This window comes from Polistes dominula, unplaced genomic scaffold (assembly GCF_049000335.1).
Source record: "Polistes dominula isolate Pdom_NZ unplaced genomic scaffold, Pdom_raw_medaka contig_31, whole genome shotgun sequence".
In the NCBI taxonomy this organism is placed as follows: domain Eukaryota; kingdom Metazoa; phylum Arthropoda; class Insecta; order Hymenoptera; family Vespidae; genus Polistes; species Polistes dominula.
In genome coordinates, this window is record NW_028300925.1 from 8,189,208 (window position 1) to 8,203,350 (window position 14,143).

A 14,143-nucleotide genomic window follows, 5' to 3' on the forward strand; every position below is an offset into this window, starting at 1 on the left:
CGTTCGAATTTCTTGTGAAAAAAGAAGAAGAGACGCAATCTTGGATAGCTAGATAGAAGAGAGGAGAGGAAAGGAGATATTATGCATAGCTATGTGTCGTAGTCGTCTCTATGTACTCTCGCGAACGTTCAGCAGCAACAGCAACCTTGCGTACCATTACACTACTTGGAACGAAGCAAGTTATAGGAAAACGTGACACCCCTGTTTTATTTTCACGATAGACGTACTTGCTGCGAATGTCAATTAAATCTCTTCTTTTTTTTCTTTTCTTTCCTCACTCCCACCCCGTGCCTTTGTCCCTGTTCTCGAATACCACACTCTTTTTTTACCTCGTTGTTCTTCCTTCTGTTCTATTCTATTCGTTTCTGTTTTTCGTTTTCACCTGTTTTTTTTTTTTTTTTTTTTTTTGTAGATTTTTTTCTTTTTTTTCGTTAGATTACAATAGACGACACCCTAATGAAATTTCGTTCGGCTCGCGTTTCATTGGCTATCCGCGTCACGTTTTCTCCCGTACCGTTGGTAAACGCACCGCGCTTAATCGTGCGTTCTGAAGGCACGTTTTTTCCCCCTATGCCGCGAACGGAATGTCCTAATTAACATGGCAATTTCGTTCGTCGGTTGCGCCATTGGATTTCTACGAAAGGAAATGCGCGCGAGGTGGGATTGGATGAAGAAGAATTAGAGAAGAGAAGAGTCAGAGAAAAGCTGTGGAGTTATAAGTTCGACGATCTGTCGTCGTTGGCAAATTTTTTTTTTTTTTTTTTTTTTTTTTAAGAAAATGAGAAAAACTACCGAGTATTATTAGACAATGATTTTCAAGTGGAAGGGAAAAAATAAAAGGAACAAAAAGAAAAGAAAGAAGAAAAAGAAGAAGAAAAAAAGGCCCCGCGGAGAATAATTTCCTACCCTTTTCCCTATTTTCAACTTATCATCCCTTTCCCTCCTTTCTACCGTGTTCGATTTCGCAATGAGGGATATTTTCACGTTCAAGTTAACGTCGTTTTGTATTCCTCTCTTCTTTCCAATTCCCCTCTCATTTATTTCTCTCTTTTTCTTTTCTCTGACACACACAACCAGGTGCGTAACCGAGATATAAAAAAAAAACAATGGAAAAAAAGTTTTCCTATCCCCCTGGAATACGCAAAAATAAACCGTCTCAGTTACTATAATAAAAGCGGAAACTAAACGGCAAGTGCATATTTATGAAAGGGAAGAAGTGAGTGGGCGGAGAAATTTCGTGTACAACGAACAAAACCCGCACGTGTACGGTGGTTTATTTTTTTACACGTAAGAAAACCCTGCGTGCACGTATATGCACGCACACACGCATGCATTTATTCACTCATTCACTCACGTAAAGTTGAAGAATGGAAACGTTTATAACTCGTGCAGGCACAATCCTAGGAAGACGAGAAAGAGAGAGAATATTGAAGGACGACACGATGGGGTAATAAATGGTGGGTTGAATTTGAAGCGGGAAGTATGAGGGATTGAAGTTACGAAACAATTTTATTACATTATTATTTTACCTCTTACATGAGAACGTTCAGTCTGGGATCGATACTTTACTATTATTGTGTAAGACAATCTGAAAATGACAATTTTGATCAGTAAATTGACTCCTTTTAACAATCCAACTTGTATTGATATTATTTAATATAAATTATATTTTATATGTAATTAAATTACTAAATAAGGCAACGTGGGTGCGGTTCATAACACGAATAAATAAAAAAATAAAAGATCAAAATCGTATGCAGTTGATTTTAGATATGCTGTAAAAAGATAAAGATCTTTTTTGGTAGTATTGTATAAACGTGAGAAAATATTCATAGATTATAATAATTAATAATAATATAATATAATAAATTATATTATACATTTTATATATTTATTCTACATAAAATATATAAAATATAAAATAAATGTAAAAAAAATTATTATCTATATATATTATGTATTTTATATATAATATAATATAATATTAAAAATAATTATTATATTAATATAATTAATATTCTTTTTTTATCGTAACAATAAGCATCAAATTTGACTCCCTGGTTATAATATTTTTAATAATAAATATTAATAAACTATTACTATAAATTTAATGTTAAAATAATGAATATTTATGAAATATAGAATAATTCTTCAACTTATTTCCCATTTTATATTTTATATTTTGTTTTTCTTCTTTCAGTTGGGTTTCTTTACTTATTACACCGTGGCAAAGGGCGAGGTTAATCCCTCGGGTCCAGTACCAATCGACAGTGTCTTCATCTACAGGCCGGACAAACGCCTCGAGCTTTGGAGGTTCGCCTTCTATATGTTCCTTCATGCTGGGTAAGTCTTTTAAAACCTATTTCAAATCGACCTAAACTCCTCCCTCTTCTATCTTTTTCCTCGTTTAACCCCCAAAAGCCCTATAACCTAACGAAAAACCAACTCGATCGTTCGCAAAAACATTAAGAGAAAAACGAAAGAGAGAGAAAGAGAGAAAATTTCAAATGGAGGATAGTATTACAAGAGGTACGTTCAAACGAGAGAGCTTTTCGTTCATGAAAATACTTTTTAAATGGCTCTCTCTCTCTTCTAGAGAGATCGAATAATTTATTTAACATCGATACTATTCATGGACAATCGAGATTGGCCAACTCGTAAAAGTTTCACTTTGAATATATTTATTTTCTCTATCACTTACTCTCTCTATTTTCTCGTTTAAAATTTTATCGACATTGTTTTCTCGATGATATTAATTGGAATATAAATAAGTGAAAATATTTATTGTATATATAATTAATTATCGTTGTTTTCCCTTTTGTTATGTCTCTTTAAGAAATTATCTCATCCATTTCAAGGATAATCGTTCATTAATCATTTTGCTTAGCGATACTCGTGTCATTTCCAATCCAACTTCTATCAGTTTCTACACTGTTATTGTTCTCTTGTGTTGACGGGGGTGTTGCAGAATCGATTGAATTTTTTTTTCTTCGAACAAGAAGGAGGAATGACATTACATAAGTGTGTGTACCACCACTGATACACGCGCACCTTTCTTTGACAATAGAAATGGCCGGTCTTACCCCCTACCCCATTTTCTCTAGGTGTTTTTTTTTCTTTTTCTTTCATTCTCTTTCTCGTTCTGTGCGGTGTGTACCTATTTTCTCACGAAACGTTTTCCACCGTGTTCCTTCTTTCACATTTCGAATTTCTCTACTCGCACGACTTGTGCTGTGCTACGTTTGGCGGTGCTGGTTGGTGTTGGTTGGTGGTGGTGGTTTTTTTTCTCTTTTGTATCTCTCCCCCTCTTCGTTCATTCTTTCTCTTTCGTTTTCTCTTGCATACTCCGCGCGAAGAGAGCGCGAAACCGGTACAAAAGTTTTCAGCACGAAGCTCTCTAAATTATTCATGGAAACGCCAGATAAGGCGACCGTTTTCCCTACGTGCGTATGGAACCAGAGCGATAAGAGTGACCCAGCATTTTCCACGCCGTACGAACACCAACCTTTCTGCTTTTCTCTCTTTTAGCAATTTCATGACTTCCTCTCTCTCTCTCTCTCTCTCCCTCTCTCTCTCTCTTTTTCTCTGTATTTCTCTTTATTTGTCCCTTCTGATATAAAATCATTATATATATAACCCTTTGCTATTGTATATTAACTTCTAACTCGAGCCATGCCAAGATCGCAAACACGATCACAAATATATCTACACACATACATATGTATGTACACATATATATATATATGTACTGGGAAAGATATATTGATAAACGAAATCCGATATTCCATATAAAATAATGATATAAGTTTCAGTGATATTTGATAAAAGAAATAACCAAAAAAACACCAAAATAAAAATGGGATAAAAAATCAATAGAAAAGGAAAATAATTGAAAGAAAAAGATGAAAATAACACGGAGATAGACGACGATGAAAAGAAATTAATTATTATTCGTGTGTTATAACTGTATTTTTATATCCTTAATTTTGTTCTTTTTATTTTGTTATTTAATTATAATAAGATAATAAGATTAATATTATAAAAAAAAACAGTTGTAGCATATCAATGATAATAGAATGACACTGGTGCTTTTAGGTAACAAAAGGTATGAAGAAAGAAGGAAATATTAGTAGTAGTAGTAATAGTAAGTACATATAGTGGGTTAGGGTTACACAGAAAGTAACACAGGACAGTGGTTGTGAAAAAGACGGAAGTAAGGGAAAAATCGAGACAATCGCGGTAATTGCAGGAAGCCAACGTAGCACATAGAATCCAGAATCGGACAATGGTATTGCCGAGTTCACGCTACGAGAGAGGAATGCCGAAAAAAAAGGGACTCCTATCCCTATTTTCTCTTTTTCATCACCATGTCTGACTCTGTGTATCTGTGTGTGTGTCCTTTTTCGTCGTCCACTATCGATTTGCGATCTCAAAGGGAATCCTTTTTTTTTTGTTATTCTCCTTTGTAATATCATTGAGGCTTCGCGTATTTCAAGAGAGGAGAGGCCTTCGAAAATTTCGAAATTAATCTCTTTCATTTATAAATTTCTTTTTTTTATTTATTTTAATTATTATTTTAATTTATATATATATAATGTGTGGACAGGTCAAATTGAAGCAGAAACACAAGATTGATTCGTCTAAAATATAGAGTTTTATTATTTTATTATTAACAACGTAACAAACTTACTTACCCTAACGTATGTCCTACTTACCTAAAATATAGAGAATCAACAATGTAATGTTTATGCTTCTCTATCTCTATATCTATAATTATTGTTTTATATTATTTCTTAAATTCTTTTTAAAAAGGTGTACCGCAATCAGCTGCTAGCACTAAATCCTTCTATCTCTCTAGTCTATCTATCTCTACTGTTTTAATCTCCTACTCGCTCCTTTCAAACCACTCATCCGTTAAGTCGACCTCTCAAGTATAACCGTAGATATCAAAGTACAATTAATAACATCGTACAATAAGTAAACAAAGCTTACATATATATATATATATATAATTGTTCAATACATTTTATTATATTAAATATGTATTTGAATATTCCACTAGATATAATGACAGTTCATTACTTTAACCAATAATAAAATGATGATAAAGATAATGATGATAATGATGATAATGATGATGATGATGATGATGATGATGATGATGAAAATGAAGAAACTGGGATGCTACGACATTGTATTTAATTAACGTGTTAATTTTCTGCTAACGTAGCATAACCGGTTACCATTAATAGAAGCTAACGTAGACACAAGCTTAACTTTTCCGAGTATCTTCCACCAACTAACGATATAATATAACAACTACCTTCTCTACCTTTAATCACCATATCAAGAGTTTTTAATTAGATGCATATTCGTATCAACTCGAACTTCCGATACCGTGGTGCCGCCCGCCAGCCCTGTGAGGGTCGAGTCAAAGAAATAAGATAGCGAGAAGTTCGTGGGTGTGAGTGAGAAAGACAGAGGACAAAGGATAAGATAAAGAAAGAAAGAATGAGAGAGAGAGAGAGAGAGAGAGAGAGAGAGAGAAAGAAAGAAGATACGCTTACAGATATTTTGAAAGCACACTTTGCTAATGTTGAAAAGTTTGTCCAAAGACTCCCACGACCTCCTCCTTCTCCTCCTGTTCCTTTTCTAGGCGCTCGACTTTAATGTTTGTCGTAAATTTTGTGGAAGATATAACCACTTCTTCTTCCTCTTCTTCTTCTTCTTCTTCTTCTTCTTCTTCTTCTTCTTTTTCTTCCTCTTCTCTTCCTCTTTTTCTTCCTCTTCCCTTCCTCTTTTTCTTCCTCTTTTTCTTCCTGTTTAGTGGTCACGTGATACGCATCTATACGAAACCCGAAGGCTATTAGAACAAGATTGTTCTTCCATTCTCTGACAACCAACCCTGCTGGATGTCTTTAAACTTTGTCAATGCTCTAGAAAAATTCTATATCTTTCTGTTATAGAAATAAAAATACCTGTACATGTCTACAAAGAAATAAAAAGAAGACAAAAGACCCCAAAAAAGTACAAATAGAAATAAGAAGAGAGTTTATTATAAAAATATTATTCGCATTATGTCTGATTTTTTGTTTGTTTCATCCCTTTCTGATATCAAGTCGTTTTGAACAGCATTATGCATGCACTCCTCAAAGATTCCGTTCACCCCAACATCGTTGTCTACGTTCCTGTTTCTCCTCCTCGTCACTATTATACGAAAGTCTCTAATGTCGCATAAATGGAGCCAAGAGGGGCTAACAGAGGGGTGGGGAAGTAGGGTGAGGTTTACCTTTAATATCGTCTAGTCCACGTTTACCGCTTTTATATATATATAACCAAGTCCCGACCACACATCATATGATGATCACCGTCACAACTCACTCTCTCTAACACTAACACTAACACTAACACAACTAACAACTACAAATGGTGAGGTAGGTAGCTACTAAGAGGACTATGGAGGATGACGTAGCCGAGTCTCGACGTGCATCGGACGAAAACTTTCTTCGTCCCTATACTACTAAAGACCGAGAGCGTACAAATTATAGCAAGAATTGGGGTGGGTAAGATAGTAAGGGTGAGTTGTATGTGAGTAAGAGTATAGTGTAGAGAAGCTTGACTCGAAGTAACAGCTCATGGGGTGGGTGGTGGTGGTGAAGGTAAACGCGCGTTACTAGTAGTCGAAGGAAGAAGAGAAGGGCTGCTTGTTGCTGTTGCTCCTTCTCGCACTTGAGAATCAACGAAAGTAGAGGGATGATGGTTGAGAGAAAATGGGAGAGGAATTGAGGAGGGGCGGCGAAAGGGGGAAAGGCGGTACTTGGATTTACTCGGCGTACTTTGCAATTAGCCGTTATGTTGTGGCGAACTTACCCGTGCTTCTATAGGTTACGACGCGGTTTCAAGAATTAATTCCCTTTCAACTTGAATTCCTTTATACGAGTGTTTTATGTCTTATTCGATCTTAATTTCTTTCTTTTTTTTATTCCATTTTTACTTTTAATATTTTCTTCTCGTATATATAGATATAATATATAGCTTCCTTACTTCCTAACTTACTTACTTCCTAACACTTTGTTTTTTTTCTTTCTTTAACTTTGTTTAAACTTTCTCATATCACACGAAGAAAAACATTTCTTTCTTTAAAGCTCGTATATCTCTACAATGATTTTCTGCGAAACATAAGATTGATCGTTTGTTTTTTTTTGTTAATCCTTTGAAATTAGTGATTTATTTCTTTTTTTAATTTTTGTTACGCGTACAGTTTGCTACGAGTAATTTGTTCGTATTAAATCGTTCGAGAAACAAAAAAAAAATATATCAGATATTTTTTTTTATTCGTATATGTTATAATTCGTATTTATTATTTTCTATCGATTCGATGTGTAAGGAAAAAACATTGAAAAAAACAATTTTCTGAAAAATAATACAATTTAGGGAAAGAAAAATTTTGGTTGAAAAAGTAAGTGTTATCTATGAGAATGCAAATCGCGTCTTTGATATTATAATAAATTAATATCGAACAAAATTGATTAAAATTTAAATCAAATGTTTTGATCGATTCAACATAGAACAAAATTTCGTATGCTCTAATAAAGAGTTTTTTATTTCTTCTTTTTAATTTTCATTAATACAAGAAGAGCTATCGTACTCATTTCTCGTGTACTACTACAGATCGATTCGAAAATACGTCGATATTGAAATCCCGAAACTGATGTACGTTGAATGGCAAGTTTTCGATACCTTAATTAATTATCAGAGAACGATTGAACTAGCCCAGATGACTTGATTCCTCAGAACGCCGATACGAACTTTCGACAAAGCTTTGTTTATCCACGATATTCGGTCCGATTGAATTTCGAAAAATTACTCTTTCCCTTTCCCTTTCTATTCCTCTATTCAGTTACGTAATAAATCCAACTTCTATTATTGTATCACGTGAAAACGTATAAAAGGATAATTTACTCGAGAGAGAGAGGGAGAGAGAAATGTAATATAACTCCGTAACGATCTATACTTCAAATTCGAATAGATTCATTTTCTAATTACTTTAAATGTCAGGATTAGGCTGATTTCAATGTCGAGAGTAACTCGAGAAAATCCACGAATGGGAAATTGCCGAACACAAATGCGCTCGAGTCACGCAAAACAGATTCACGATCCAACTACATCGATTACATTTTAATTGGACGTTAATTTAATAGTTCGAACGGTTGCGAGATTATCTTTTATATTATCTTTTCGATTCAGAAATTGATCTGCATTATCAATATGAAAACAAAAGAAAATACTTGATGATTTATTTATTTTTTTTTTTTTTTTTTTAATAAATACCGATCGTATCATTACCATTTCGTATAATTTCACGAAATAAATCACGTTCTAATTTACTTTCTTTCATATATCTCTACTATATAATATACATATACATTTATATTATACAGTAGAGTTAAGGATGACTGAAAAAAAGGGGTGGGAATCGGTAAAATCGGTGTTAGACCCTTCTTCTTGCTACGTAGTAGTAGTAGTAGTAGTCCATTTCGACGATTGCATACTTACTACAAATCGATACCGATATATCTTCAATGTCTTCGAACTGGTAGAATTATTTCATGGAAAGTAGACAGTCCTCTTTTGTATACCCCTCACTTTCACCCCTCGACCATGCCCTTCTTCTTTTATTTTTCTTTCTTCCTTAATCCACGAAATTCCTTTTTTTATTTTGTTCGCAATAGCTTCTTATTTACATTAATTGTTGATCGATTGTGTTCAAATTTAAATGTTACAATTTTATTATGGTTCAAAGTGTAACTCTGCATGAATAAACAATTTAAATTCTTATGCTAAGCGAAATAAATGATAATACTTCGTTTGGTCGATAAATATATATTATTTATGTATGTGTATGTGTATAACGTTGATACAAAAGTATTATTTCTAAGTAAATGAGAGACTAAAAACGAAAGAGAGAGAAAGATGTAACAATTCATAAATGAGACTAACGAAAGCTACTTCTCTACCTCGTTATATGAATATTTATATTAAATATATAAAAGACGACATTCTTTCAACAACGACATAAATCTTATGTTTTGTTTCTATTTAATTTAAAAAAGAAAAGAATTCTTCTTGAATTTGTGAATGAGATTAAATTAATTAATCGATCGTATGTAAAAATAAAATATGTCAAAATTAAAACTCTTGTATTTTTTTCTTTTCTATTTACGATTGATTGCAAAATCAATATAAAAAAATAAAAAGAAAAAATTATCAGGGAGGGAGGAATAAATTTTTCCTCTATAAAGTAAAATTACTAGTGCGTAATCTATGACGATATCATCGAAATATATATATATATAATAATAATAATAATAATATAGAGTTGTGTTAATGTTCGTTCATTCGTTCGGATACGCTCGTTGATCGCGTTCAAGCGGACGTTGAGTTTCATATGATTACCGATTTATTTGCGCGATAATGGATGGACGATGTATGTCGACGACCATTTTCACGGCTAGCACGCGACGACGATCGAACGATTTAAACGTTAGCTTTTTTGTTTTGTAACCGAATGAACGAGGAGAGAAGCCCACCTCGCGCTCCATTTCAACGATTGCGTACTGTAAACCGATTTAGTTTACGAATTGATTTGGAATTTCTACTATTTCTATATTTTTCTATTTCTCTCTTTTTATTCTATACTATTTCTTTTTTTTAATGAAATAAAATTTAATCACCAATTTTTTCCTATAAGATTTTTATCCGAATTTGTTCTTTTTTTCTCTTATTTCTTTCTTTCATTTTTTTTTTTGCAAATATGAATTTATAGATATCAATTAAACGTACAAGTTATATTTCGTTAAAATTAAACATTGTATTTGATTAATTCGTATTATATTCATTTGTAACATTTATTTTATTTAATATCATATATAACAATATGTATATATAATAAAATATTAATATTTTATTATATATATTACGTACGTGGGTTTACGTTGTCGATGAAGATTATACCTAGAAAGATAATAAGTTCGATTCAATTGGTAAACGATGATATGACCTTAAGAGTAATTGCTTTCTCGTTGACCGCATTTTACAAATAGCAACGACAATACACTTTAAACTCATAACCAATGCAAATTGCCTATTTCCTAGAACCTCCTACCAACGAATTGATTATGAAAGGAACAGTGAGTGAGATAGAGATGAGATGGTAAAGAGTAGACGGGGATCTTTATTTTCAGTTGGTACCTACCAATAAAACTTTATTTTCATGTTTCTACCTAGGTGAAAGATTTAAAAAAAAAAAAAAAAAAAAAACAAACAAACAAATAATAACAAGAGAAAAAAAATGAGGAAAACTTCTAACAAATTTCACACCGAAGTCAATCCCATACGATTGAAAATGATAGAAATATAAACTGTAGTTATTAAAAGTAATTACACGTTTTTAATTAGTTCAAACAATGTTGAAAAGCAAGAATATTTCTTTCTTTCAAAAAAAAAAAACAATCACCAATTTTCATCGACACTTAATCACCTTTTTCTCTTCCTTTCTTTTATTCTTTTTTTTTATTTGTTCTGTACTTTCACATATCTACATATTCCTCTTGTATAAACGTATTACCATATTTCCAATATCCATTAAATACAAAACGATTCTAAAGTAGTAAAATCAATAACTAACTCTAATAATTCATAGAATAATCACGTTTAATATAATTACGAATGAATGACTAAACGATGCATATATTAATTGACGTAGATATAAACTAAACTAAATTTGTTTCGAGAATTATTTAAAATGATATTTTGTCCAAATTTTAATCGGAAATAATCGAAATTTATTATCGTTCAATTATATATATTATATATTGTATCTCTCTCTATAAATATATATATAATCTCTGACGAGAATTTCATTTTAAGCGTTCGATACTAAGTCGAGAATATGCATAGTAGATCTTTGTGATTTTCCACGCTCCCGGGTGTACAACATGGCGGATAAGTAGCTACGACCTTCTCTACTTACGTATCCAAGTTATTTTCTCTCTCTTTCTCTCTCTAATACTCACTCTCCCAGACTCTCCTGGGTAAAGAAACTTTCTCTACCTCACTCGTGAGATAAGATGCATAATTGCTCGGATTTTCCTCTGACGCGTTTCCAAGCAAGCCACACCACTATCCTCTTTCCTTTTCTTTCCTTTTTTACTTCCCGTCCGATAGACACAGTTGGTCGGTTAAATCTCAGCACTGGAAAGAAAAAACGATGATGCCCTTTTCTTCCTTCTTTCGCCCTTTTTGACTTTTCCTTACTCGAAACTTTTGTTTTTTATCTTCACGATCCTTCTGAATTTCATGCATTTTATATTTATCTCTCTTTCTCTTTTATCATTTTTTTCTTACCGCGTGTTTCCACCTAAGTTAACGTTAAGTTGATATATGAGTTTTTGTCGAATAATTTCAAACGATTAACATTTCTACCGAAATAAAAATATTTAATTTATATTTTATTCGATACATTAATTCTTTTCTAATGAAATTTATTTATTAATATTTTTAAAATAATATCAATTTTAATTTAGTATATTTTTTTATTTTGTATTTCTTATATAAAATTATATACACCTTGGTTGGTTAAACCAAACACACTTTTCAACCCATTCTCTTCTACAAAGTATCTTAAAAATCTTTATAGTAAATAGTAAAATAGATAAGAAACAAAATATAACACGTATATAGGTTTACAAATAAAATAGAAATTATTTAGTTCATCTAGTCAAGAACTAATTTCAAATCTTTTAACTACCTAAAAAGGGACACACACACCTTATATGTATAGAAATATTATATTATACTTTATTATAATTCTTTATCTTATTATTATAACTAATCCTTAAAGTACCATCATGTTTCACGGAGTGAATGTTCAAGTATTCTCATTTAAATGAGAATATCACCAACCCCATCCCTTTTATTATAGACACATACGCACGAAAGAACACATATACTTATTACATATATAAAGCGTATGTAGATACGTTTTTAAAGGAGGTGATGGTAATAAAGGAGAATGATGAACGTTAAGAAAAAGAAAAAGGGGAATGGGGATGTATCTCATCGTCGACTATTTGGAAAAAATTGAAGATCTCCGGTTTTGGAGTGCGAAAAAAAAAGAAAAAAAGAAGTATATTACATCTCGTTTATCGCCGTTGTCTCGTTTTGCAAAAGCGTCGCCTTTTAATTCTTTTCATCCACCTTAATCCTTCTTCCGTGTCAAGCGGTAACTCTTTTAATCTTTCCCCGTGGGCTAATGTACGACTCCTTGACATCTTTTTGCTAAATGTTCCTAGCTTTGTTTTCATTTTTCCCATTCTCTAACATTGAGGGGAAAAAAACACCGCAAAGTCGCCCACTTCATGCGCGTCCACCTTCTTCTTCTTCTTCTCTTCGTTTTCTTCTTCTCTCATCTTTTACAGAGTACTTATTTCTTTTTCAGCTTCCTCATTTTCCGTGTCATAATATTACTCTACTAATAATGTACACTTTCCTCCCCCCTCCCACTTTTTTTATTTTAATATCTCTACAATCTATCTCAATCGTTTCAATCTAATTCTAAACGTCAAGCCATTTCATAATATTACTAAAATCTTCTTTCTTGATATAATCATTTTTTCCCATTTTTACTTTATCCATAATCTTTGTTCTCCCATAATCTTATTACCTTTTACAAAGATAAAAATATAATAATAATAATAAAAGGCAAACGATAAAAAAAGAAAAGACACTTTTTAACACGTTTATCATATTTTATGTATTCTTTCATTTTTCTTTTTAGGTGGCTTCACCTGTTGTTTAATCTGGGAGTGCAGGTGGTCGTGGGACTTCCACTCGAGATGGTGCACGGAAGTTTGAGGATTGCCGCTGTTTATATGGCTGGAGTCCTGGCCGGTAAGTTAAATCATTATTATTATTATTATATATCGTGACAATAATTATATTCGCAATATTAACTTTATATAATATATATATACTCTCTCTCTCTCTTTCTCTCTCTCTCTCTCTCTCTCTCTCTCTCTCTCTCTCTCTTTCTCTCTCTATCTTTGTTTAATTTTTTTTATTAATTTCTTTCACTTCCCTTCTCTCTCTCTCTCTCTCTCTCTATCTCTTTTCTCTCTCTCTCTCTCTCTCTCTCTCTCTCTCTCTCTCTCTCTTTATTCCGATAACGAAAGAACATGTATTCATACCATACCGTGGCATATTAATTTCGAAATAACACCGCGTTAATTAGAAGGCCTTGTAATTGGAGAACAACATTTGTTCCAAGCGTGAGTATAGTGTGTTGATTTAAGTTTGCATTATTTGTAATTATATTAATTATGGAATAGCATCGCGTGCATTTCCCGAAAGAACAGGTCTCTCTCTCTCCCTCTCTCTCTCTCTCTCTCCCCCTATCTTTCTTTTACATACATATAGGTATACATTTAGGTAAATGCACTATTGTGTTCACAGCGACACAACCGTTTCATACTCCTCTACTTCGTGCCTCGATCCTGTTTTGGGATTTTCAGTAAAGGTGGTGGTGCTTGGTGGTGGTGATGTTGGGTACACCTTCTCTCCCATCTCTTCTCTTTCTCTTCCTTCCATCTTTCTCTCTCTTTCTCTATACGAAGAGACAGTTACGTGGTCCTGTGCTGCTCTCTCATCGTCGTCGTCTTCGTCGTCGTCGTCTGTATGTATATATTCGTGTACACCTAATTGCCATTTGCATAAATTCGATTAGACGCAGATCCCTGGTTATTAGCAGTCATGAAAGTAAAACGTTGCAAAATAGGGCACATGAATAATAAACCTGACCGGGAGATTCGAGAATAGACATTGGACGTTCTATGGGATATAGGGGGAGGAATTTTCAAGGGATGGAGAAACGCAAACGGGTAAAACTTAAGGAACGGAACGATCGGCTTATCGCTTGCTTGCTTGCTTGCCTGCCTACCTCTTCATTCCCCTTCTCTTCTTACTCTCTCTCTCTCTTTTCTTTCTCAATCGTTTTAGATAATGCCGAAGTCTGTTATTAGAGAAATCGTCTAGCGATTTACACGATACCGCGATTGGGATATCTGCTAGGAAATTTTTTTCTTAT

At 33.0% G+C, this 14,143-nt stretch overlaps 1 protein-coding gene and 1 long non-coding RNA gene across 3 annotated transcripts in view; one reads left to right on the forward strand and one right to left on the reverse strand.

Moving 5' to 3' along the window:
- Positions 1-14,143, forward strand: part of stet (stem cell tumor) — a 341,302-nt gene that overhangs the window by 300,819 nt on the left and 26,340 nt on the right. For both annotated transcript variants that reach the window (XM_089171157.1, XM_015333869.2), the window contains exons 7-8: positions 2,201-2,343; positions 12,839-12,951. In XM_089171157.1, coding sequence (XP_089027283.1) covers positions 2,201-2,343; positions 12,839-12,951 — 256 coding nt within the window. The remainder of the gene's footprint in view (positions 1-2,200; positions 2,344-12,838; positions 12,952-14,143) is intronic.
- LOC149033021 (uncharacterized) overlaps positions 1-14,143 on the reverse strand; it is a 114,876-nt gene that overhangs the window by 89,244 nt on the left and 11,489 nt on the right. The gene's annotated exons all lie outside the window — the stretch shown is intronic.